Genomic DNA, 26006 nt, shown 5'->3' with positions numbered 1-26006 from the left:
ACAACGCATGTATTTTCTGAAAAATCACAATTTTGCAACTGAAAACTTAAAGAGGGATAAGATTAAAATGGTAGAAGATATGAAAAAGCTGAATCACTCAGGAATAGCCCAATAATTTGAGAATGTTTTAAAGTTTGAATGGAGTTTCTAGGTGAAAGTATGAGGAAGTAGTTAAGCTTCAAAAACAAGCAAGTTTTAGCAGAATTGCAAAAGTTTTCCATTCATTTCAATGGGACAAATTAAAGGAAAAAAGTGTAATATTTTAAAAAGTATAATAGTAATAAACACCAAAAGTCATAGCAGGAATTAGCAGAAAGAGCAGAACAGTATAGAGTTTGAACTGAGAAAATCGGCTGAAAACTGAGGAAGTAGTTAAGTGCCGAAAAACGTACGGAAGCAACTAGTAAATACTGGAATAAAGAACTAGAAAAATTTGCATTTCCTGCGAAAATGCAGTGTGGATGCTGTAACGCTGAAGCTGTCTGCTTAAAATAGCTGAAAAAGCTGAAAAGTTGCAGAAATTGTAAAAACTTTGCAGAAGCAAAGGAACTTTGCTAAAATGTAGTAACTTAGCAGAAATGCAATATCTTAGAGGAAACATAATACTTGGCAGAAATACAATAGCATAGCGGAACTTAGCAGAAACATTGTAACTTATCAGAAACACGATAACTTCTCAAAAATACAAGAATTTAGGAGAAATAGTATAAAATAACAGAAAGAATATATTTAGCCAAACATTCTTAAACATTACAGAAATACTATGATTTAGAAAAACAGTACAACATAGCAGAAATGCTGTGATTTACCAGAGACACTATAATATACTATGAATATTGTAATTTTAAATAAATACTATGTTTTAGCAAAAATACTCCAGTTTAGCACAAATATTATAACATAGCAGAAATACTACTCTATAGCAGAAATGCTATATTTAGAAAGAAAAATATAATATAGTAGAAATACTATGATTTAGCAGAAATCCTACAATATAGCTTAATATCAATGAATTACAACAGATACTATGATTGAGCAGAATAGTAATAACTTAAGTGAAAATATTGGAAAGGTAAAATGACAAGCTGAATAAAAAGGAACATGGTTAAGTTCGCTCAAAACTAATTTTTTGTTCACCTGTGAAAAAATAAAATAAAAATACATTAAGAAAAAAAACAAATAACAATAGCCAACAGATACACACAAAATCAAATATGGATACACAAATGTACAGAGAGAGACACACACACACCAGTCAACCAGTCTGAATATATATTTTTATCCAACAATGAGATGCTACCCTAAAAAGGGTCTTTGTGTGTGTGTCTTTCTTTCTCTCTCTCCCTCTCTCCTACACACACACACACACACACACACACAGCAGCAGCAGCAAGTGAACAGGGGCTGTTAACAGCATGTTTCTAGGTCAGTCAAACAGCTGTGAGCTTCTCAATTTGAATCCACCAATCAGAGAGGCTGTGTGCTTTTTCCCGCCAAAACTGGTGCACCAAGTGCAGGCTTTTACACATGCAGCACAGAGAGAGACAGGATTTTTGCAGTGTATTTACCATAGTCAGGATTCCCCTCAACCAAACAGCCATAAATTCCTAACCGTAGGGGCTAGAACAGTCATTCTTAGACCGTTTTGTTCAGAAGACATGGGGGAATCTTGAAATGTTGACCATTTAAAATAAAAATATGAAATATTATAGATATATGACATAGATGATTGGCTGGCTGGGAAGCCATGAAGGCCCCAATATGCAAATTTGAATGTGTCAGGCCTCAGATATGATTGGCTGGCTGGGAAGCCATGAAGGCAACAATATGCAAATTTTAATGTGCTAGCCCTCAGATATGATTGGTTGTCTTAGAAGCCATGAATGCCCCAATATGCAAATTTGAATGTGCCAGCCCTCAGATATGATTGGCTGGCTGGGAAGCCATGAATGCCCCAATATGCAAATTTTAATGTGCCAGCCCTCAGATATGATTGGCTGGCTGGGAAGCCATGAAGGCAACAATATGCAAATTTGAATGTGCAAGCCCTGAGATATATGATTGGTTGTCTTAGAAGCCATATAAAAAGCAATAAAACTGTACTATGATTTGGTAGAAAAACTATAATTAATCAAAAATACTATATTTGGCAGAAATACTATTTTTTTGGCAGAAACACTATATTCAGCACAAATCTTATGAAATAGCAGAAATAGTATGATTTAGCAGAAATGCTTTATTTAGCACAAATACTGAAAAGCAGCAGAAATGCTATGACCTAGCACAATAGTAATAACTTAAATAGAAAAATTGGAAAAGCAAAATGGACAGCTGAAAAAATCCTGAACATGCTAAGGGTCCCTCAAATGTAATTGTTAAATGAAAAAAAAATCAGCAAAAAAAAAGTATAACAGTCACACAATCACAAATATATACACATATGGAAGCACACATGTACAGAGAGACACACACAGGATCAAATTCAGTCAACCAGTCTAAATATATTGAATTTAAATCATACAATAAGATGCTCCCATAAAAACTCTCTCTCGCCCTCTCTTTCTCTCTCTCTGTCACACACACACACACACACACACACACACACACCCCCACGGAGAGAAAAGTAAGTTTCTAGGTCAGTCAAGCAGCCTGGGAGCTGCTAAATTTGAATCCACCAATCAGAGAGGCTGTGTACTTTTTCCCGCCAAAACAGGTGCACCTGCTTACACACAGGCAGCACAGAGAGGGACAGGATTTGTGCTGTCTATTTTCCATAGTGAGGACTCCCCTCAAACAAATGGCTATAATTTCCTAACCGTAGGGGCTAGAACAGTCATTCTTACACCGTTTTGTTCAGAAGAGATGGGGGAATCTTCAAGTGTTGACAATTTATCATTAAAATATGAATTATTGAAGATATTTAACTTCTAATGCACCATAACTGAGTAGAGGCAAAGCGAAAACTGCCTTGACTTGCCCTCAAACAACGCTTTCTAACTCTAAATCTATTTGGAGTATCGATATCATTCTTTCACCGTAAGAGACAGCAGGCTTTGGTGAACAGTCATGGAAATTTTCAGGTCTCTGTGGAAATCCATCAAAAAGATATGATGAGAGAAAAAAGTGCCTCATTTCCAGAGTCTGAAATCTGAAGAAATCTGAGCGAGGGAAAAATTTCCTACCCTCAAACAAACCCAATTTGTGGCCAAATGGTAATAGGTGAGAAAAAAATTCTTGAATTGTGAGCGTCAGGAGTGTCTGAAGATATATTGGCACAAGCCTCATGTCTTAACTTCGCTTCGTTCGGGAGATATGACGATTCAAAAATGCCTCTCATTACAGAAATCCAGCGGTGATTTTGAACAAACTCTCCATTGACTTTGTATGGAGAGTTTTGAGACTTTGTGTTAGTCTGAGGAGATTTGCCAAAATTCTATAAATCCCACAACAATGATAGTGACATTTTCTGAAAGCCAACAACAATACCTACGTTTTGATGTATAATTTGTGGGGGTTTAGTGAAAATTGATCAAGTAGCAAGAAGTTGTTCGGACATGAAGAGAAGACTGCAAAACTTTCAGTGGCCCACTGAAAGCCAAGTGCATAGCAACCATAACAACGCATGTATTTTGTGAAAAATCACAAAAATGAAACTCAAAACTTAAAGAGGGACAATATGAAAATGGTAACAGATATGAAAAAGCTGAATCATACAAGAATAGCAGAAAAATTTGTGAACATTTTAAAGTTTGAATGGTTGTTCTAGGTGAAAGTATGATGAAGTAGTTAAGTTTTTAAAAAAAAGCAAGTTTTAGCAGAATTTTGGAAGTTTTCCATTCATTTCAATGGGACAAAAAATTGCACAAAAAGCTTAATATTTTAAAAAGTATAATAGCAGAAAATACCAAAAGTCATAGCACACATTAGCAGAAATAGCAGAATAGTTTAAAATTTGAACGGTGAAAATCGGCTGAAAATTGTGGAAGTAGTTAAGTGCCAAAAAACCTACAAAAATTGGCAACTAGAATAACTAGAAAAATTTGCATTTCCTGCGAAAATGCTGTGTGGATGCCTTAACGCTGATGCTGTCTGCTAAAAAAAGCTGAAAAAGCTGAAAACTTGCAAAAAGTTGTATGGCGGTGAAGAAACAGGTGAAGAAGCAGAAATTTGTGCTGAAAAGTGGTGAAAAGCAAAAAATTCTACTGAAAAGGGGTACAGAAGCTGAAATCTGTGTTGAAAAGCGTTACAAAAGTTCAACTGTGAACTAAAAACATTTTTGCCACAAGCAGGATTTGAACCTGGGCCTCCCGCTCTGAGAATGCCTGCTCATCGCACTGAGCTAAAACACAGCTCAATCGGGCAAGGAAAACTAGTGACCCCACCTAAAAGGGGTGAAAAAACTGAAAATTCCGCAGAAAACAGAAGAAAAAGCAAAAAATGCTGAAAAGAGGTGAAAAAGCTCAAAATACTGCTGAAAAGAGGTGAATCAGAAGAATTTCTGCAGAAAAGAGGTAAAGAAGCAGAATGTTGCACTGAAAAGAGGTGAATGAGCTGAATTTCTGATGAAAAGATTACTTTTCTGAAAAGAGCTGAAAAAGGTAGGATTTGTGCTGAAAAGGGTTGAAAAACTAAAAAAATTTAGCTGAAAAGGGGTGAAGAAGCTGGAAATACAGATGAAAAGGGGTAAAGAAGCTTTTGAAATTTGTGTTGAAAAGATTTTAAAAAAATTTTAACTGTTAACTGAAAAAACTGTTGCCATAAGCGAGATTTGAACCCGGGCCTCCCATACTTTGAACATAGTATTTATACTAAAACATAGTCTTTCTTCTAAATCATAATATTTAAACCAAATGACAGTATTTCTGCCAAATCACATTATTTCTGGTAAATCACAGTGTTTGTGCCAAAGCACAGTGTTTGTACCAAATCATAGCATTTGTGACAAATCATAGTATTTAGCTAAATCATACAATTTGTGCTAAAACATTATTTATGATTTAGCAGAAAAACTGGGACTTGGTAGAAATACTATGATTTACATTAAATACTTTGACTTAGCAGAAATACTATAATCAAGCAATCAGTACTATAATCAGTACTACAGCATAGCAGAAATTCTATCATTGAGCAACATTACTAGGATTTCGCAGAAATACTATGTTTTGGCAGACACTATGATTTAGCAGAGATAATATGATTTGGCAGAAATACTAAACTTTGGCACAAATACTATAATTGAGTACAAGTACGATAAGATAACAGAAATACTATGAATTAGCAGAAATACTATGTTTTTGCAGAAACACTGTAATCTTGCTCAAATACTATGAAATAACAGTAATACTATTATTTGGCAGAAATACTACATTTTAGTACAAATACTATGACAAAGCAGAAATGCTATGACTTAGTAGTAATACTATAACATAACAGTTATACTTCAATTTTGCAGACATACTATGTATTGTCACAAATACTATGATTTGGCACAAATGCTATGATTTAGAAGAAATACTATGATTGGGTACAAATACTGCTATTTGGCAATGATACTGCGTTTTAGCACAACTACTGAGATTTGAATGAAATACTATGACTTTGTACAAATACTGTGCTTTGGCACAAATACCATGATTTGGATAGAATATTATAATTTGAAACAAATAATATGATTTACCAGAAATACTATGTTTCTGAAAAAATACTATGATTTGGCAAAGAATACTATGCCTTAGTTATAATACTATAATATAACAGATATACCATGGTTGTGCAGACATTCTATGTTTTTAGACAAATATGGCAGAAATACTATGTTTTAGCACAAATACTATGATTTGGTATAAATATTATGATTTGGCACATATACTATATTCAGCAGATATATTATAACATAACAGAAATATTAATTGGGCACAAATAATATAATTTGGCACAAATACCATGATTTGGCAAAAATACTATGATTTAGCAGAAGTACTAAGATGTAGTAGAAGTACTTTGATTTAGCAGAAATACTGTGATTGAGGAGTAATACTTTAACATAGGACAAATATTGATACACATATACTATATTCAGCACATATACTTTAACAAATGATTTAAAAGAAATACTATGACTCCATACAAATACAATGGTATTGCTATAAATACTATGATTTGGCACAAATACTATATTCAGCAGATATACTATAACAGAACAGAACGTCTACGACTTAGTAGTTATGCTATAACATAACAGAAATATTAACTGGGCACAAATACTATAATTTGGAACAAATACCATGTTTTGTCACAAATACCATGATTTGGCAAAAATACCATGGTTTGGCACAAATACGATGATATGGCAGAAATACAATGGTTTGGCACAAATACTATGATTTGCTATAAATACTATAATTTGGCACATATACTATATTCAGTAGATATAATATAACAGAACGGAACGTCTACGACTTAGTAATTATGCTATAATATAACAGAAATATTAATTGGGCACAAATACTATAATTTGAAACAAATACCATGTTTTGTCACAAATACCATTATTTGGCACAAATACAATGATATGGCAGAAATACTATGATTGGGTACAAATACTATGATTTGGCAGAAAAACTGCATTTTAGCACAACTACTGAGATTTGATTGAAGTACTATGATTTAGAAGAAATACTATGACTTCGTACAAATACGATGCTTTGGTACAAATACTGTTTTGGTTTGAATACTGTTTTGGTTTGAATACTATGATTTGCAACAGTTAATTGCATAGCAACCATAGCAACGCATGTATTTTCTGAAAAATCACAATTTTGCAACTGAAAACTTAAAGAGGCATAAAATTAAAACGGTAGAAGATCTGAAAAAGCTGAATCACACAGGAATAGCCCAATAATCTGAGAACATTTTAAAGTTTGAATGGAGTTTCTAGGTGAAAGTATAAGGAAGTAGTTAAGTTTCAAAAACAAGCAAGTTTTAGCAGAATTGTGGAAGTTTCCCATTCATTTCAATGGGACAAATTAAAGGAAAAAAGTGTAATATTTTAAAAAGTATAATAGTAATAAACACCAAAAGTCATAGCACCCATAAGCAGAAAGAGCAGAACAGTATAGAGTTTGAACGGAGAAAATCGGCTGAAAACTGAGGCAGTAGTTAAAGTCCAAAAAACGTACGGAAGCAACTTGAAAAAGAAAAATGAAGAATAAAGAGAAACAGGAACTCAATAGTGTGGAAGCCCTTTGAGGGCATCCACACAACTAGAAAAATTTGCATTTCCTGCGAAAATGCAGTGTGGATGCTTTAAAGCTGAAGCTGTCTGCTGAAACTAGCTGAAAAAGCTGAAAAGTTGCAGAAATTGTAAAAACTTTGCAAAAGCAAAGGAACTTTGCTAAAATGTAGTAACTTAGCAGAACTGTAATATCTTAGAGGAAACATAATACAATAGCATAGCAGAACTTAGCAGAAATATTGTAACTTAGCAGAAACACAATAACTTCTCAAAAATACAAGAATTTAGGAGAAATAGTATAAGATAACAGAAAGAATATATTTAGCCAAACATTCTTGAACATTACAGAAATACTATGATTTAGAAAAACAGTACAACATAGAAGAAATGCTGTGATTTACCAGAGACACTGTAATATACTATGAATACTGTAATTTTATATAAATACTATGTTTTAGCAAAAATACTCCAGTTTAGCACAAATATTATAACATAGCAGAAATAGTATTCTATAGCAGAAATGCTATATTTAGAAAGAAAAATATAATATAGTAGAAATACTATGATTTAGCAGAAATCCTACAATATAGCTTAATAACAATGATTTAGAACAGATACTATGATTGAGCAGAATAGTAATAACTTAAGTGAAAATATTGGGAAGGTAAAATGACAAGCTGAATAAAAAGGAACATGGTTAAGTTTGCTCAAAACTCATTTTTGTTTACCTCTGAAAAAATAAAATAAAAATACATTTAGGAAAAAAAACAAATAAGAACAGCCAACAGATACATGCAAAATCAAATATTGTCTTAGAAGCCATATAAAAAGCAGTAAAACTTTACTATGATTTGGTAGAAAAACTATAATTAATCAAAAATACTATATTTGGCAGAAATACTATTTTTTTTTAGCAGAAACACTATATTTAGCACAAATCTTATGAAATAGCAGAAATAGTATTATTTAGGAGAAATGCTGTATTTAGCACAAATACTGAAAAGCAGCAGAAATGCTATGACTTAGCACAATAGTAATAACTTAAATAGAAAAATTGGAAAAGCAAAATGAACAGCTGAAAAAATGCTGAACATGCTAAGGGTCCCTCAAATGTAATTGTTAAATGAAAAAAAAAATCGGCAAAAAAAAGTATAACAGTCACACAATCACAAATATGGACACATATGGAAACACACAAGCACAGAGAGACACACACAGGATCAAATTCAGTCAACCAGTCTAAATATATTGAATTTAAATCATACAATAAGATGCTCCCATAAAAACTCTCTCTCGCCCTCCCTTTCTCTCTCTCTCTGTCACACACACACACACGCACACACACACACACACACACACACAGGGAGAGACAAGCAAGTTTCTAGGTCAGTCAAGCAGCCTGGGAGCTGCTAAATTTGAATCCACCAATCAGAGAGGCTGTGTACTTTTTCCCGCCAAAACAGGTGCACCTGTTTTTACACACACGCAGCACAGAGACAGGATTTGTGCTGTCTACTTTTCATAGTGAGGACTCCCCTCAAACAAACGGCTATAATTTCCTAACCGTAGGGGCTAGAACAGTCATTCTTACACCGTTTTGTTCAGAAGAGATGGGGGAATCTTAAAGTTTTGACAATTTATCATTAAAATATGAATTATTGAAGATATTTGACTTCTAATGCACCATAACTGAGTAGAGGCAAAGCAAAAACTGCTTTGACTTGCGCTCAAACAACGCTTTGTAACTCTAAATCTATATGGAGTATCGATATCATTGTTTCACCGTAAGACACAGCAGGCTTTGGTGAACAGTCATGGAAATTTTCAGGTCTGTGTGGAAATCCATCAAAAAGATATGACGAGAGAAAAAAGTGCCTCATTTCCAGAGTTTGAAATCTGAAGAAATCTGAGCGAAGGATGAATTTCCTACCCTCAAACAAGTGTAACTCATCTCAGAACGGTAATAGGTGAGAAAGAAATTCTTGAATTGTGAGCGTCAGGAGTGTCTGAAGATATATTGGCACAAGCCTCATGTCTTAACTTCGCTGCGTTAAGGAGATATGACGATTTGAAAATGCCTCTCATTAGAGAAATCCAGCGGTGATTGTGAACAAGCTCTCCATTGACTTTCTATGCAGAGTTTCCAGACTTTGTGTTGGTCTGAGGAGATTTGCCAAAATTCTATAAATCCCACAACAATGATAGTAACATTTTCTGAAAGCCAGCAAAAATACCTACGTTTTGATGTATAATTTGTGGGGGTTGAGGGGAAATTGAGCGAGTAGCAAGAAGTTGTTCGGACATGAAGAGAAAATTGCAAAAGGTACAGTGGCTCACTTAGAACCAACTGCATAGCAACCATAACAACGCATGTATTTTGTGAAAAATCACAAAAATGAAACACAATACTTAAAGAGGGACAATATGAAAATGTAACAGATATGAAAAAGCTGAATCATTCATGAATAGCCCAATAATTTGTGAACATTTTAAAGTTTGAATGGTTGTTCTAGGTGAAAGTATGAGAAAGTAGTTAAGTTTAAAAAAAAAGCAAGTTTTAGCAGAATTTTGGAAGTTTTCCATTCATTTCAATGGGACAAAAAATTGCATAAAAAGCTTAATATTTTAAAAAGTATAATGGCATAAAATACCAAAAGTCATAGCACCCATCTCCTGAAATAGCAGAATATTTTAAAATTTGAACGGCGAAAATAGCACAAAAATTGTGGAAGTAGTTAAAGTCCAAAAAACATAAGAAAAAAAGCAACTTGAAGAATAAAGTATAAAGAACTAGAAAAATTTGCATTTCCTGCGAAAATGCTGTGTGGATGCCTTAACGCTGAAGCTGTCTGCTGAAAAGCTGAAAAAGATGAAAAGTTCCAAAAAGTTGTATGGTGGTGAAAAAAAAAAATGTCACCCTGAGCAGGATTCGAACCTGGCCCTCCTGGGCACAAGGCGGCTACTCATCTCACTGTGCCAAATTCACTCTCACAAGGTGGAGAGTGGAGATGGAGAGACTGACAATTATGGTGAAATGAGCAGAAACTGCTGAGAATTGTGCTGATAAGAGGTGAAAAGGCTGAAAAGAGGTGAATCAGCAGAATTTCTGCAGAAAAGAGGCAAAGAAGCAGAAACTTGCGCTGAAAAGAGATGAATCAGCAGAGTTTCTGCTGAAAAGAGTTTTTTTTTCTGAAAACAGCCAAAAAAGCTGGAATTTGTGCTGAAAAGGGCTGAAAAAATTGAAAATTTTGCTGAAAAGGGGTGAAGAAGCTAAAGTATACCAAATCAAAGTATTTGTGCCAAAACATAGTGTTTCTGCCATATTGTGGTACTACTACATTACAACATGAATACGGATTAAAGATGAAAGAAACTGGCAACAAATTCCTCCACTACAAACCAGTCTGATACCACTTCTTTGCAGTGTTCATGTTTACTAAGGCACTACCCAAAAGGCGCCACAAGAGGGCACTCCAACACAAGAGATGAGGTGAATGAGCAGAATTTCTGCTGAAAAGAGGCAGAAGGTTCTGTATGTAGAAAAAGAAACACTGTTGAACCATGTCTGAAATAAATAAAGAAATGAAATGAAAGAACAACCTGGTTCTGCTCAAATTCACCAGTCAGAGGTACTGCCTCTGTCTGCTTCATCAGGCTGTGTACTTGTTTCTGCCATGGAGCGTTAACAAGAATCTGAGGTCCATATTAGAAAAGCTGCTAAAATCATAAAACTTTGCAGAATTGTAATAAATTAGCAATATAAATTACAGGTCTGTGATAGTGTATAAATTTGTAGTGAAAAAAAAAAAACGTGGACCAAGGTGGGATTGAACCCACGACCTTTGAGCTGCAGAGCTGTGTCATTACTGATTGCGCCACCTGGAAAGGGGGCGGCGGTCTGAAAGACAGATACTTGGGCAGTCAGAAAATAGATCGCGATGAGAGGCGAAAAACGCCGTTTTTTGGAGTTACAAAACGTCATGTAACTCAAAAACTAGGAGGGCTAGCAGCATAATTCTTGTACTGGGTGAATCAGCAGACTTTGGTGTATTTTGACTGTGATTTTCATAGCTCTTTCTACCTCTGTCGCGGAGATATGACGAGAGAAGAAACGGCTTCATTTCCAGAGTTTGAAGACTGAGAGGAGGACAGATTTCCACCCCCCAAACAAACGTAATTTATTGCTTAACGGTAAGATAATTGTAAAAACTGCTTCCACTGTGAGTGTCAGCAGTGTCTGAAGATATATTGGCACAAGCCTCATGTCCTAACTTTGCTTTGTTAAGGAGATATGGCGATTTGAAAATGCCTCCTGTTACAGAATTTCAGCTCTGAATTTCAAAACCTTCCCATAGACTTTGAATGGGGAGTATCCAGACCATGTGTCACTTCGAGGCAAATTGCGAAAAAACGGTAAATCTCACAATAAAGATAGTAACATTGTCTGAAAGCCAGCAAAAATACCTACGTTTTGATGTATAGTTTATGGGGGTTGAGTGAAAATTGAGTGAGCAGCAAGAAGTTGTTCGGACATGAAGAGAAGTTTCAGAAAGGACCAGCACTCACTCTGAGTTAATTGCACAGAATTGTGGAAGTTTCCCATTCATTTCAATGGGACAAATTAAAGGAAAAAAGTGTAATATTTTAAAAAGTATAACAGTAATAAACACCAAAAGTCATAGCAGTCATTAGCAGAAAGAGCAGAACAGTTTAGAGTTTGAATGGAGAAAATCGGCTGAAAACTGAGGGAGTAGTTAAGTGCCACAAAACGGAGCAACTAGAAGAATAAAGATAAAGAATAAAGAGAAACAGGAACACAATAGTGTGGAAGCCCTTTAGGGCATCCACACAATAAAGAGAAACAGGAACTCAATAGTGTGGATGCCTAAAGCATCCACACAATAAAGTATAAAGAATAAAGAGAAACAGGAACTCAATAGTGTGGATGCAAAAAGCATCCACACAATAAAGAGAAACAGGAACTCAATAGTGTGGAAGCCCTTTTAGGGCATCCACACAATAAAGAGAAACAGGAACTCAATAGTGTGGAAGCCCTTTTAGGGCATCCACACAATAAAGAGAAACAGGAAAACAATAGTGTGGATGCCCTCAAAGGCATCCACACAATGAATGAATAATCCCAGCAGTCACCTGAAGGTGCTTTCTAATGTACAGACTCTGACCTAACCTTAACCCTCAGACGTACAGCTTGCTACAACTCTGGACTTAATGAAACTAAACATGGAGGGTTGGTGACGTCGGGCTGCTGTCTGGTGGTTAGCTGCAGAGCTGGGGTGAGGTTATGAACACAACAGCAGAGGGGTTGAGGGTTAAACTGTTCTCAGTTTATGCTGAGGGTTCCTGATGGGTGGAGACAAACGCCGTCATACTCCATCCAGAGAAGGTCTGAGAGGATACACTCACAGCTCGAAGCCGTCATTCATGTTTGGATGACTTCAAATCACAACAACAGTCACTTTATAGTGTAAGGTAGACCCTACACTGATCCTCGACTTCATGTCTCAGATATGTGGAGTCTGTGACAGTGAGCGTACGAGCTGCACTTACACTAACTGCGTGCGTAAAGACAAGCTGCACATGAGCAGAACCAAAAGCCAAGCCCACTGCCAAAGCCTACTCCGTGCTCGTTAACACAAGCAGTACATCAGTAGATACGCACAAGCTTCGAAGCCACCAGCTGCCCAGCATGCAACACTTTGTGTGTCTGTGCACGCAGGGCTGCTGCAGTATCACGAAAAGACTCACGGTGATTATTTCACAATAACATTTTTGTGTTTTTCATCTTGTTTTAACAAAATTAATCAGAATTAAAATGAGTAAAAATCATTATTTATACAGCGCCAAATCACAACAGCCGCCTCAAGGTGCGTTATATTGTAAGGTAGACCCGACAATAACACATAAAGAGAAAAACCCAACAATCATATGGAATGATAAATGGCCTGATTCTTATATAGCCCTTTTCTACTCTCCCGGAGTACTCAAAGCGCTGTATACAACATGCCTCATTCATACCCACTCATACAAGCACTTCTAAACACAAGTGCAAACTAATCTACATTCACACGCCGATGAACGCATCGGAGGGCAACTTGGGATTTGTATCTTGCCCAAGGATATTTGACATGAAGGCCGGGGTAGCCAAGGATCGAACCACCAACCTTCCAATCAGTAGCTGATCTGCTCTACCACCTGAGCTACAGCCACCCCCATATGACCCCCTATGAGCAAGCACTTTGGCAACAGTGAGAAGGAAAAACTCCCTTTCAATAGGAAGAAACCTCCGGCAGAACCAGGCTCAGGGAGGGGCGGGGCCATCTGCTGTGACCGGTTGGGGTGGGAGAAGGAAGACAGGATAAAGACATGCTGTGGAAGAGAGACAGAGATTAATAACAAGTGTGATTAAATGCAGAGAGGTGTATAAACACACACCGTTCTCATTATCATAGAAACTCCACGAGGTGAGATCTTGCGTGGAGCTCCAGACTGAGGGAGATGGGCGGTTATTTCATGGTTCTTCCCTTTGCGAATTATCGCACCACCTGTTGTCACCTTCTCACCCAGCTGCTTGGCGATGGTCTTGTGTTCCGTTCCAGCCTTGTGTAGGTCCACAGTCTTGTCCCTGACGTCCTTGGAAAGCTGTTTGGCCCCGGCCATGGTGCAGAGTTTGAATCTGGACATAGTGATTGCTTCTATGGACAGCTGTCTTTCATACAGGTAACGAGTTGAGAAGGCTCCCAGTGTCAGCTCGTTACCTGTATGAAACACACCTGGGAGCCGGAAATCTTGCTGACTGATGGGGGATCAAATACTTATTTCCATAATGAAAATTACAGTGAAGAAGTTCATGAAGTCATTATTGAGCTCTGACGTTTTGTCAGCCTGGCTCCAGTGAAGCCTGTTTGGGAGCTGACACAGTCTCTATGGAGATGGGTTTTTGGGGGGGTAGCAGGAGGAGAGAAGCTGCAGAGAGGCGTGTAAGACTGCAACTCTGCTTCCTGGTCCCAACTCTGGATAGTCATATTTTGGGGGGTTTAATAAATTGGTCCATATTCCTAGAAATGAGAGCTGCTCCATCCAAAGTGGGATGGATGCCGTCTCTCCTAACAAGATCAGGCTTCCTCCAGAAGGTTTGCCAATTATCTATGAAGCCCACATCGTTTCTGGGACACCACTCAGACAGCCAGCAATTTCAGGAGAACATGCGGCTAAACATGTCACTCCTGGTCTGATTGGGGAGGGGACCAGAGAAAACTACAGAGTCCAACATTGTCTTGGCAAAGTTACACACCGATTCAATATTGATTTTAGTGACCTCCAATTGGCGTAACCGGGTGTCGTTAAAATAAGCCGAGATACCTGCCAGTCTCTCCATTACAGCGCTCACCTTAGTGTCTCCACCTTCAGGTCACTGCTCTTGGTCTGTGGTCATGTGACAAGCAGGTGTTCATTATCAGCGGCAGAGCCTTCCTGTCTGAGACGCCGTCTCACACGCTGCTTCCTGTCTGTTTGTAGTGTGTGTGTGAGACTGACACATTAGCTGATAATCCCTGGGTAATCCTCTGTGTTAGCAGTGGGCTCTGATTAGCCCCGCCTGCTGATTGTTAATTAACCGAATCCCTCGTTACAGCCCGATGACAGAGCCCACTCAGCTGTTGACATGACGACGGTTACTGCAGATACGGCCTCCCTCTGGGCAGCTGTGAGGGTGGGTGTGTGTGTGTGTGTGAGACAGTGAGTGTTTTTTAATTTCAGGACAAGTCTTAATTTCCTGTTAGTGAGGTGAGCAGTTTGCCGCCTGACTTCCTGCTTCAGAGCGGTACATGTGGGCGCTTTAATCTTTAACAGCAACACCATGAAATGTTTATGGAGCGGGAGATTGATGCTGCTGAATATTTGAACAGGTACGTTACCTGACCGGGGCCCCACGGCTCTGAGCGGGCTTCAGCAGGACGGTGACGGTGGAGTCGGTCTGATTCAGAGGAGACTCCTGATCGTACGCCGGCATCAGAGGAGCTGAGGAGGAGGAGGAGTTACAACATCTTCAGCTCATTCCTTCCTGATTTACCTTCACACTGAAGCATAGAGTGGAAATGACTCAAAGGCCTGGTGAGGAACAGAACCACACCCGAGTGCACAGAACACAGTGGAATCAGCTGATTCCTTCTAGCTACCCGAGTCCGGTCTGCCTGTTTACTCTCACTCGCCTGAACACTGTGACTGAAAGCTCCGCTGGGATTAAACACACGACTGGTTTTTCAAAATAAAATGTCAGTAAGAGCCAGTGAGAAGCACTATCAAGTTAACCCTTTCTCACCCAGCCCGACTTGTTTTGTAGTTTTGTCTGTAAAATGACATCTTTCAGGAAACATTTGAATTTTCTCTCTACTCCAGAGTTATGGTCATGTGAAGCATGTGTGGTAAAATCTAGGCGGAGCTGATTTCTCTGTCTGTGTTGAGACAGCAGAAACTTGTGAACGCTTTGTGCTACTGTGATACAAAAAATAAGCTCACCTCATCTTCTTTCATTGGAATTTTGTCCCTGGCACAAACAGCTACAGAGTTACAGTCATTTAAAGTAAAAACAACAATCTGCGCTCGTAGTTTGAAAGTCCTACCTGAGATCTTGGTGGTAAACTGGGTGATAACAGGGGGCCCAAAGCCTTTAACAGTGGAGGCTCTTATAGTGAAGGAGTACGTGGAGCCCGGGTAGAGGCCGGTGAACATGTGGCTTGTCTCATTGGCCGGTTTCAACACCTTGCCGCTCTGATTGGAAAGGTCAAACTCTGTGTCGAAGGAGCTCAAGGCTTTGTAGGATATCTGGGGAGAAGACAGACATCGGGACCCAGATGACTCACGGGGCCTGACTGGGAGACTGCAAAGCCTGCTGGGAGTTGTATGCATTTACCTCATACTGCCGGATCAGGCCATAGGTCTGCAGCGGTTCCCTCCAGCTCAGGCTGATCTGCTGCTCGTAGCTGCTGCCGAGGATCGAGTCCACGGGGACTGCCCCGGGAACTGAAACCAAAATGTCACCATAGGTTACCATCGGAGGACAACGCAGTAGACTCTACTGTGTTTCTACTGTGAAACTGTTGTGACTCTACTGTGATCCTATCACGGATCTGCTGCATTTCTACTAAGATTCTTCAGTGATTTTGCGGTTTAACTGCTGAGACTCTACTGTGATTCTCCTTTGATTCTACTATATCTCTACTGAGACTCTGCTGTGATTCCACTGTGACTCCAGGGAGAGTTTTACCATCCTCATCTGTCAGCACCACCAGTTCCTCGCTCTCCTTGCGTCCTTCGGGGTTGCTCAGGATGAGTCTCAGGCTGACGTTGGTGAAGGGTGGAAGGTTACGTACAGTGTGCGTCGGCATGGTGCTCCTTGTGTCATACACCTCCTCCTCCCGCACCTCCTCCTTCGCTGGCTCCCTGCAGGAGACACAGCAGGTGTTTTATTTCCTGTTGACACCTCCCTTCTTTCTACTCACAGTCTCCCACCTACCTGATTCCTGTGTAGGTAGGACATGGTAGTCTGAGGAACTTGGAAAGAAAGCTGGACTTTAAGTTTCATGAAGACGTTTCATCTGAGAAGCTTCTTCAGTTCTAAACCAAATAGTTGAGTGGTATTTATCTATTTATCAAGTTGTCCCTTATGAGGGACCCACTACTGATCATGTGACTCATCACTTTACCCAGTGGGTGAAAAAAGGTCATTATCCGCAGAGGTTTCAGGTGGACCCACTGTGAGACCTTGCCCCACCCTATCATGTGACTTGTTAAGATCAACGGCCCAGGATGTGAGTGGGTGTTTAGGCGTCTGGGAAGGATTGCAGATGGCAGACAGTTGGTGTGGTAAGCCCCGCCCTCTGTTCACAGTGGACATAGATGCTTCTTTCACTCGTCTCTCAAACCATCTGTCTTGTCTGTCCAACATGTGGACACTGGCATCCTCGAAAGAGTGACCTTTGGTAACACCTGACACCTCTGCTGATAATGACCCACACCTTGGCTCATGTGGTCACATGATCAATAGAGGTTCAACGTCCGTCATGAGTGACACCCCCGCTAGGGTTTAAATACCTGGGACTCTCCACCATTTAGTTTAGACTGAAGAAGCTTCTCGGATGAAACGTCTTCATGAAAGTTAAAAAAGTCCAGTTTCCTTCTTTCCCAGCACCTCAGAGCCCCTCCTATCTTCACCTGTTCACCACGCCCTCCATCCATCTGTGGTCCAACTCTCTATCTCTAACTTCTGCTGGGCCCTCCTTCTCTGTATGATTACTCTCTTCTGCCAATCATTGGCCCCTCCCTCTAACTTCATTCGGTTCATTACTATCTCTACCATTGGCACTTCCCTCTCTTCACCTGTTGGCCCCTCCCTCTTGCTTCCTGTGTGTACCTGCTCAGAGCCCCTGCAGGTCTGTAGCGGTACTGGACGGTCAGGTTGTAACTGTAGCAGCGTGTCACGTTGTATCCGAATGGTTCCCAGCGAACCGTCACCTGTTTGGACTGAATGTCAACGACTTCAAGATGCCGCGGGCCGTTCATCGGATCTGAAACCAACACGAAGAACACACAAACAGGAACATGTGATGAGGATAATGAATTGAGACACACCTGTGCTCACCTGTAGCCCTTCTTATCCTCTCCACAATGATGAAAGTAAACTGAAGCACCTGCCCTGTTGCTGCTGTTCTTAACTTCTGATGGATGTAAACGGGTTTGGTTTGATGGAGGATTCGAGCGTTTGTCCTTAAACTGCAGGAAACAGTGTGAACGTCATGTCGTCACGTCTCTAAAATCCTCTCAGTCTGTAAAGTGAAAACAGAGCTGGCGAAGGGCTCAGCTACGCTCTGCTGCCAACTGTCGCCAAACCGGCGCCTCGCTCTGGGGTCAGTCGGTGCTCAGCCAATCAGAGTTGCTAGGACCTCACCAGGTGACCTCTCTCTGAGTTTCTTCATCGCTCTGCGTTTTTATCGGCATGCCTCGTCTCCATCGGCTGACCTTCCTGTTGGTGTTAATGACTGAAGCAGCATGTGTACGTGTTGTATGACTGATAATCAAATGCAACGGAACAGCTCACTGCATGCACACCACACCACAAACATAACTATGCTTCTTACCAAAGCACGACTGCAAATCCTGACATCCATCTACATGTCCGCAGGAAAAACACCTCCTCGTTACAGTCTGCTTCACTTACATTTGGGCTTTGCTTTTCCCCAGCCAGTGAGATGATGTGAGGAAAAACCTCTGTTTGTTTCTTTTTGTTGTCCATCACACACGTCCATCTGTTTTCTTACAGACATGCTGATGGATGTTAGGACTCCCAGTCGTGCTTGGTAAGAAAGATTTATGTTTGTGGTGTGAATGTTTCGAGCTGTTGCAAACTGTTTGGGCAAAGAAAGATGATTTCACTGCATAAAATAGCTGATGCTCAGCACACTTGACCAGACGAGGAAAAATCCAGCCAGTGGGTCTGGTGACTCAAACAGGCTCTCCTCCTCCTCCACAGCCCTCATTTATAACGTCCTTTACAAACACCAACATCACAGATAACAGCTGGATTTTACTGTTTCAGTGCAGGGAACAGCCACTTCCTGCTACAGACACAGACAGTAAAGTGGACAGCCTGTCCTGGTTTAACATGAACTCACTGCTGCAGCACTAAAGTGATCTCCTCACACTCATGTTTAGTTTGAGTGTCCTTATTTTCCTCTGAGGTATCCATCCTGTCACTAGTTAGCTAACATAAACTAAGGTGAGTCTGTTAGCACCAACCAATCACATGACGTCACATCACGTACTGACAGAAGATGGCGCTGAACATGACCCGACATCACAGACAGACTTAGGTCTGTGAGACCAGGCTCAGTGAGGTATATTAGCCTTTATGTGTAAAGAGTTTCATGTCCATTTTAATGAGTGAAATTCTGGGATTTCATCAGCAGGTAACTGTGCCTGTGTGATGCTCCCCTACAACATGAAAACTGATCAGCTCATAATTCAGCGCTCCACACAAACATAGAAACAGAAACAGATGATCAGTAGGGATGGTCTGTTTCCCAGTCACCCTGCATGTTCCCTGTTTATCACGCGTGTCTCCAAACAGGCAGAAACATATAAAACCAGTGGCTGTTAACTAAACCCGAACCTCACAGCATCACCAACATCCAGCTGGATAGAAGCCTGAGGAGTGGACCAATCGGTATCCAGCACTGCAGACTCCACCCTGACGCTTCACTGAGGACGGAAACAGACTTCAACTCAAACTTTATTAACACACAGCCTGAACACAGACGGAACCATCTGGGAACCATTACAGCCTGTCCAGTCTGGGCTCCTCAGAACCACACAGACCCTAAGCTCCCCCCACCTCCCCCGCCTCCCACCTCTGAGCCTCCAGCAGAGACTTTAACCAACACTGGAAAAAACCCGAGCTCCCTCTGAGACACAGAGAGATTAAAGGAGGCTTCGAACTGCGCACGCACACACGCACACACACATGTACATGGTCTTTCTAGTGGCCAATCTAAGTGCTTTATTTCAAGATGACAGACAGCGATCCACTCAGAGGGGGAATGATAGATGAGAGCAGGAAAGAGCAATTTCTCCTGACAAATCCCCTGTGTGTGTGTGCGTGTGTGTGTGTGTGTGTGTGTTTTCAGGTATTTTCTGCAGCTGGTGAACAATACCTTTCCTGTTCTTTGTTGTCGTTTGTGGTTTTGTGTGTGTGTGTGTGTGTGTGTGTCTCAATAACAGGAAAGAAGTTTGCAGCCGCAATCGACCACACACACACACACAGACACACACACACACACAGACACGCACACCGCAGGCTTTTAGCTGAACACAATAGAGGCACTTGTGAGTTTCTGCACCTCGATTGTTGCTCTGAAAGAGAGATGTCGACTTAAATGCTCTGTCTGCAGGGAACACACACACACACTCACACAGAGACATCGCTAAGGCAACAATGTGGGTCGGGGGTCAAAGGAAGGAGGGGGGGGCATTGAGGTGGATCCTATTACCCATAATCCCTGAGGGGAGAGTGAACGCTATCACATAAAATCCTCCCATTCCCCTCTGATCAAACCTGTGTGTGTGTTTGTGTGTGTGTGGTCGTCATGGTTTCCATCCCATCATTTTTTGGGCTGACATTTAAATCTAACTTGGAGCCAGCACGCTCGGTCGCTGACATCACCAGGTAGTTTTCCACAACATGGTAAAAACTACAAATGACAACCATCAGGAACTACAGAGTGCCATGTTCACAGCATTCACTGATTACACCTACGTGTAATGAGATTAATGATTACACCAATGTGTACGCAGATTACTGATTACCCCATCGTGTATTCAGATTACTGATACTTTGACAAAGCTCAGATTACTGATGTTAGGTCGGACTGTGACAGTAAGGTGAACCTTTTCAGAGGTCAGACACCTGCAAAGGTAAGATGCTAACACCAACCTGCAGACTGAGAGTGAGCTCAGGGAACGGAGATAACAGCCAATCAATCGATCAGGACAGTAATCAATACATCTCTTTTTATCTTCTTCAGGTTTATTTTCTTTTAAAGGAAAATTAGATATTAGTAATAACAAAAAAAATTATTATGTTGTATTTTTATATTATTCTATATTAAATTATTTGTTTATTATTTAATATTTCACTTTTCTGGGTTTTTGGAATTGAGAAACCAAATGAATTAGAAGCCGAGGTTCTGGACAATTTCTTTTAAGATTTACAGACTAAATGTTGAAGTGCTAAATCTGATCAGAAACTTTCAGCCTAATCAATAATGAAGACGATGAAATGACATGGCTGAGTTTATTAAAGTAATGCTGCCTTCCCTCCTGGGTCCGGTGTAAAGAGCTGCTGCAGACAGAGTCACATTACAGAACGCTGTGTTTAGAGCTCCTCACTGTTTCACTGACGCAGCCTCAATGTCTGTTTATCACAGGTTCTCTCTATTGCCTCATTAGCTTCACTTCAGCCAAGACCAATGCTTTTATTCTGAAAGTATCGCAGCCTTCACAGTGATACTGCCGCAGCAGTCCGCTGGAGGCACCATTCATAACCATATCTGTGCCTCTCAGCTCAGACCCTTCTGCTTACTACAGAAGAGCCACGCCTTCAGGAACATCTCACAGATACACAAGTTCATTTGCATCATTACTGACTTAGGGAAGCTTTAACCCAACCTCTAAACTACCTGAACAGAAGTGGACTTCCCCCCATGGACCTGAAGTTATTAAGATCCTAACACGACTGCTCAAAGAAGTCCTGCCATTAATTAATTCTTCAATCTTAAATATGATCAACCTATCTCTAATAATCGGCTATGTACCACAGGCCTTCAAGGTGGCTGTAGTTAAACCTTTACTTAAAAAACATCTCTAGACCCAGCAGTCTTAGCTAATTATAGGCCAATCTCCAACCTTCCTTTCATATCAAACATCCTTGAAAGAGTAGTTGTCAAACAGCTAACAGATCATCTGCAGAGGAATGGCTTATTTGAAGAGTTTCAGTCAGGTTTCAGAGCTCATCACAGCACAGAAACAGCTTTAGTGAAGGTTACAAATGATCTTCTTATGGCCTCTGACAGTGGACTCATCTCTGTGCTTGTCCTGCTAGACCTCAGTGCAGCGTTCGATACTGTTGACCATAATATCCTATTAGAGCGATTAGAACATGCTGTAGGTATTACAGGTACTGCACTGCAGTGGTTTGTATCATATCTATCTAATAGACTCCAATTTGTACATGTAAATGGAGAGTCCTCTTCACACACTAAGGTCAATTATGATGTTCCACAGGGTTCAGTGCTAGGACCAATTCTGTTTACATTATACATGCTTCCCTTAGGCAGCATCATTAGAAGACATAGCATAAATTTTCACTGCTATGCAGATGACACGCAGCTCTATCTGTCCATGAAGCCAGGTAACACACAACAATTAGTTAAACTGCCGGAATGTCTTAAAGACATAAAGACCTGGATGGCTGCTAAGTTTCTGCTTCTTAATTCAGATCAAACTGAGGTTATTTTACTCGGCACTGAAAATCTTAGAAATATGGTATCTAAGCAGATTCTTACTCTGGACGGCATTACCTTGGTCTCCAGTAACACTGTGAGGAACCTTGGAGTCATTTTTGACCAGGACATGTCCTTCAACGCACATATTAAACAAATATGTAAGACTGCTTTCTTCCATTTGTGCAACATCTCTAAAGTTAGAAATATCCTGTCTCAGAGTGATGCTGAAAAACTAGTTCATGCATTTATTACTTCCAGGCTGGACTACTGTAATTCATTATTATCAGGATGTCCTAAAAACTCCATGAAAAGTCTTCAGTTAATCCAAAATGCTGCAGCAAGAGTCCTGACAGGGACTAGAAAGAGAGAGCAGATTTCTCCTGTATTGGCTTCCCTTCATTGGCTTCCTGTTAAATCCAGAGTTGAATTCAAAATCCTGCTCCTCACATGCAAGGTCTTAAATAATCAGGCCCCATCTTATCTTAATGACCTTGTAGTACCATATCACCCTATTAGAGCACTTCGCTCTCGCACTGCATGCCTACTTGTTGTTCCTAGAGTATTTAAAAGTAGAATGGGAGGCAGAGCCTTCAGTGCACTGGTTTCAATATCTAATAATTAGTAAATTACACACACACAAGTTGTGGACTCTGATTCTCCACATTACCAGGACGTGTTTGTTGCCCACATGAGTCTTTTTTTAATCTTCTGCTGGGTTTAAAAAGCTGAACTCGTCTCCCTCTGCGTTTCTGAGCCTCCCTTTTCCTGTGACCTTTTCAGCCAACACGACCCTGACTGATGGAAACAGATTTCCAACATTCACCCTGCTGACACACACACACACACACACACACACACACACACACACACACACACAGCTGGTGCTTTGTTCTCAGTGAAAAGCAGGAAATTTCAACCTTTCAGAGTTTTACGATTAGAACCTCGCTCTCTCCTCGTTTATCACGGCATTTCTTTGGAGCTGGATGTTAAACGATAAACATGATTGCAGTGAAATAACTTTTCTTCCATAGAATTATGAAACCCAGTCAATATAAAATCGACAGAAGTCATTTTGTTCCACATTGTCCAGCCCTTTTCTTTAACAGATATTAACCGAACTGAGCTCATATAAATGGCGCCAAACCTAACGCCCCCTACAGGCTGTGACCATAAACACTTTCCAGCTAATGACATGCTGCAGATATGTGCATAAATCAGTGATGCTAATGTTTTTGTATAAGGAACAAAGCACCTTTCAGAAAGTGACGCACACACACAGAATTATTACTGCTCTGTTTTTTCTGTGGATGTTCTGAGGTCACTTCCTGTCTGATGGAATGTCCACACTCTTCCTCATGCCGCTGTCACATGTGTTCAGTTTAAACACCTTAGAAGAAGAACAGATTACAGGCAGAGAGACGAGTGATGAACATCTGAAGGTGACTTTAGGATGAAGGAGAGGAGGAGGAGGAGGAGGAGGAGGAGAGGTTTAATTTTTCATTTCAAGGAGATCTAATATGAGAGCAGGGATGAAAATGAGGAGGAGGAGGAGAGATGAGAATCAGTGATGGATGATCGAAGGCGCTGACCAGAACAGCCGCTTTGTGGGAGAGCAGCTGGAAACCAGTGAATCCAGTCTAAATACAGATTAGGTTCTCCATATCCTGTGAGCTCAGCACTGATCACAGATCAGCTTTTACACACCAAACATGACGAGAAAACACAAAGATAAATCTGAATTCATCAAGACGTCCAGGCTAAAAACTCTTAACGAGCGTCGTGTTCAACTGACTGATAACAGGCCAGCGTGCTGACGCAGCATCTGTGGTACAGCACGTCACCCACAGAGGGCGCCGCCTCCAGTCATGAGCCCCTGTTCAGCTCCTGCTGATTGACATGCTGACGTCAGATCAGATTCTTAAAACCAGAGACACAAGGACACTCCCAGTGCATGCTGGGAAGTCTGATATCTCTTTTCTTCCAGCAAAGAGCCAAGGGCACTGAAGCAGAAATATGTGGAAATTCTCATGTTCTGTGTGTGGAACAGGTGAACGTTCCGCTATGAATGTTCTGCTACACCTGAACGTTCTGCTACAGGAGAACATGGTGCTATGAATGTTCTGCTACACATGAACGTTACGGTACAGGTGAGCGTTCTGCTACGAACGTTCTGCTACAGGTGAACATGGTGCTATGAATGTTCTGCTACAGGTGAGTGTTCTGCTATGAACGTTCTGCTACAGGTGAACGTGGTGCTATGAATGTTCTGCTACAGGTGAGCGTTCTGCTATGAACGGAACGTTCTGCTACAGGTGAACGTGGTGCTATGAATGTTCTGCTACACCTGAACGTTACAGTACAGGTGAGCGTTCTGCTATGAAAGTTCTGCTACAGGTGAATGTTCTGCTATGAACGTTCTGCTACAGGTGAACGTGGTGCTATGAATGTTCTGCTACACATGAATGTTACGGTACAGGTGAGCGTTCTGCTATGAACGTTCTGCTACAGGTGAACATGGTGCTATGAAAGTTCTGCTACAGGTGAGTGTTCTGCTATGAACGTTCTGCTACAGGTGAACATGGTGCTATGAATGTTCTGCTACACATGAACGTTACGGTACAGGTGAGCGTTCTGCTATGAACGTTCTGCTACAGGTGAACATGGTGCTATGAATGTTCTGCTACAGGTGAGTGTTCTGCTATGAACGTTCTGCTACAGGTGAACGTGGTGCTATGAATGTTCTGCTACACCTAACGTTACAGTACAGGTGAGCGTTCTGCTATGAACGTTCTGCTACAGGTGAACGTTCTGCTATGAACGTTCTGCTACAGGTGAATGTTCTGCTATGAACGTTCTGCTACAGGTGAACGTGGTGCTATGAATGTTCTGCTACACCTGAACGTTACAGTACAGGTGAGCGTTCTGCTATGAACGTTCTGCTACAGGTGAATGTTCTGCTATGAACGTTCTGCTACAGGTGAGCGTTCTGCTATGAACGTTCTGCTACAGGTGAACATTCTGCTATGAACGTTCTGCTACAGGTGAATGTTCTGCTATGAACGTTCTGCTACAGGTGAATGTTCTGCTATGAACGTTCTGCTACAGGTGAACGTTCTGCTATGAACGTTCTGCTATGAACGTTCTGCTACAGGTGAATGTTCTGCTATGAACGTTCTGCTACAGGTGAGCGTTCTGCTATGAACCTTCTGCTACAGGTGAACGTTCTGCTATGAACGTTCTGCTACAGGTGAATGTTCTGCTATGAACGTTCTGCTACAGGTGAGCGTTCTGCTATGAACGTTCTGCTACAGGTGAGCGTTCTGCTATGAACAGAACGTTCTGCTACAGGTGAATGTTCTGCTATGAACGTTCTGCTACAGGTGAACGTGGTGCTATGAATGTTCTGCTACACCTGAACGTTACAGTACAGGTGAACATTCTGCTATGAACGTTCTGCTACAGGTGAATGTTCTGCTATGAACGTTCTGCTACAGGTGAATGTTCTGCTATGAACGTTCTGCTACAGGTGAACGTTCTGCTATGAACGTTCTGCTATGAACGTTCTGCTACAGGTGAATGTTCTGCTATGAACGTTCTGCTACAGGTGAGCGTTCTGCTATGAACGTTCTGCTACAGGTGAATGTTCTGCTATGAACGTTCTGCTACAGGTGAACGTTCTGCTATGAACGTTCTGCTAC

At 40.7% G+C, this 26006-nt stretch overlaps 1 protein-coding gene across 16 annotated transcripts in view; it reads right to left on the bottom strand.

The window, feature by feature from the left end:
- Positions 1-26006, bottom strand: part of LOC100711527 (receptor-type tyrosine-protein phosphatase mu) — a 219651-nt gene that overhangs the window by 117127 nt on the left and 76518 nt on the right. For all 16 annotated transcript variants that reach the window (XM_025910167.1, XM_025910168.1, XM_025910171.1 and 13 more), the window contains exons 10-14: positions 17664-17817; positions 16518-16693; positions 16164-16273; positions 15874-16075; positions 15169-15271 (exon numbers count right to left, since the gene is read on the bottom strand). In XM_025910167.1, coding sequence (XP_025765952.1) covers positions 15169-15271; positions 15874-16075; positions 16164-16273; positions 16518-16693; positions 17664-17817 — 745 coding nt within the window. The remainder of the gene's footprint in view (positions 1-15168; positions 15272-15873; positions 16076-16163; positions 16274-16517; positions 16694-17663; positions 17818-26006) is intronic.

The sequence above is a fragment of the Oreochromis niloticus genome, linkage group LG9 (genome assembly GCF_001858045.2).
Source record: "Oreochromis niloticus isolate F11D_XX linkage group LG9, O_niloticus_UMD_NMBU, whole genome shotgun sequence".
NCBI lineage: Eukaryota > Metazoa > Chordata > Actinopteri > Cichliformes > Cichlidae > Oreochromis > Oreochromis niloticus.
Note: the sequence above shows the minus strand (reverse complement) of the source record. Positions and strands in the feature narration are given on the sequence as shown.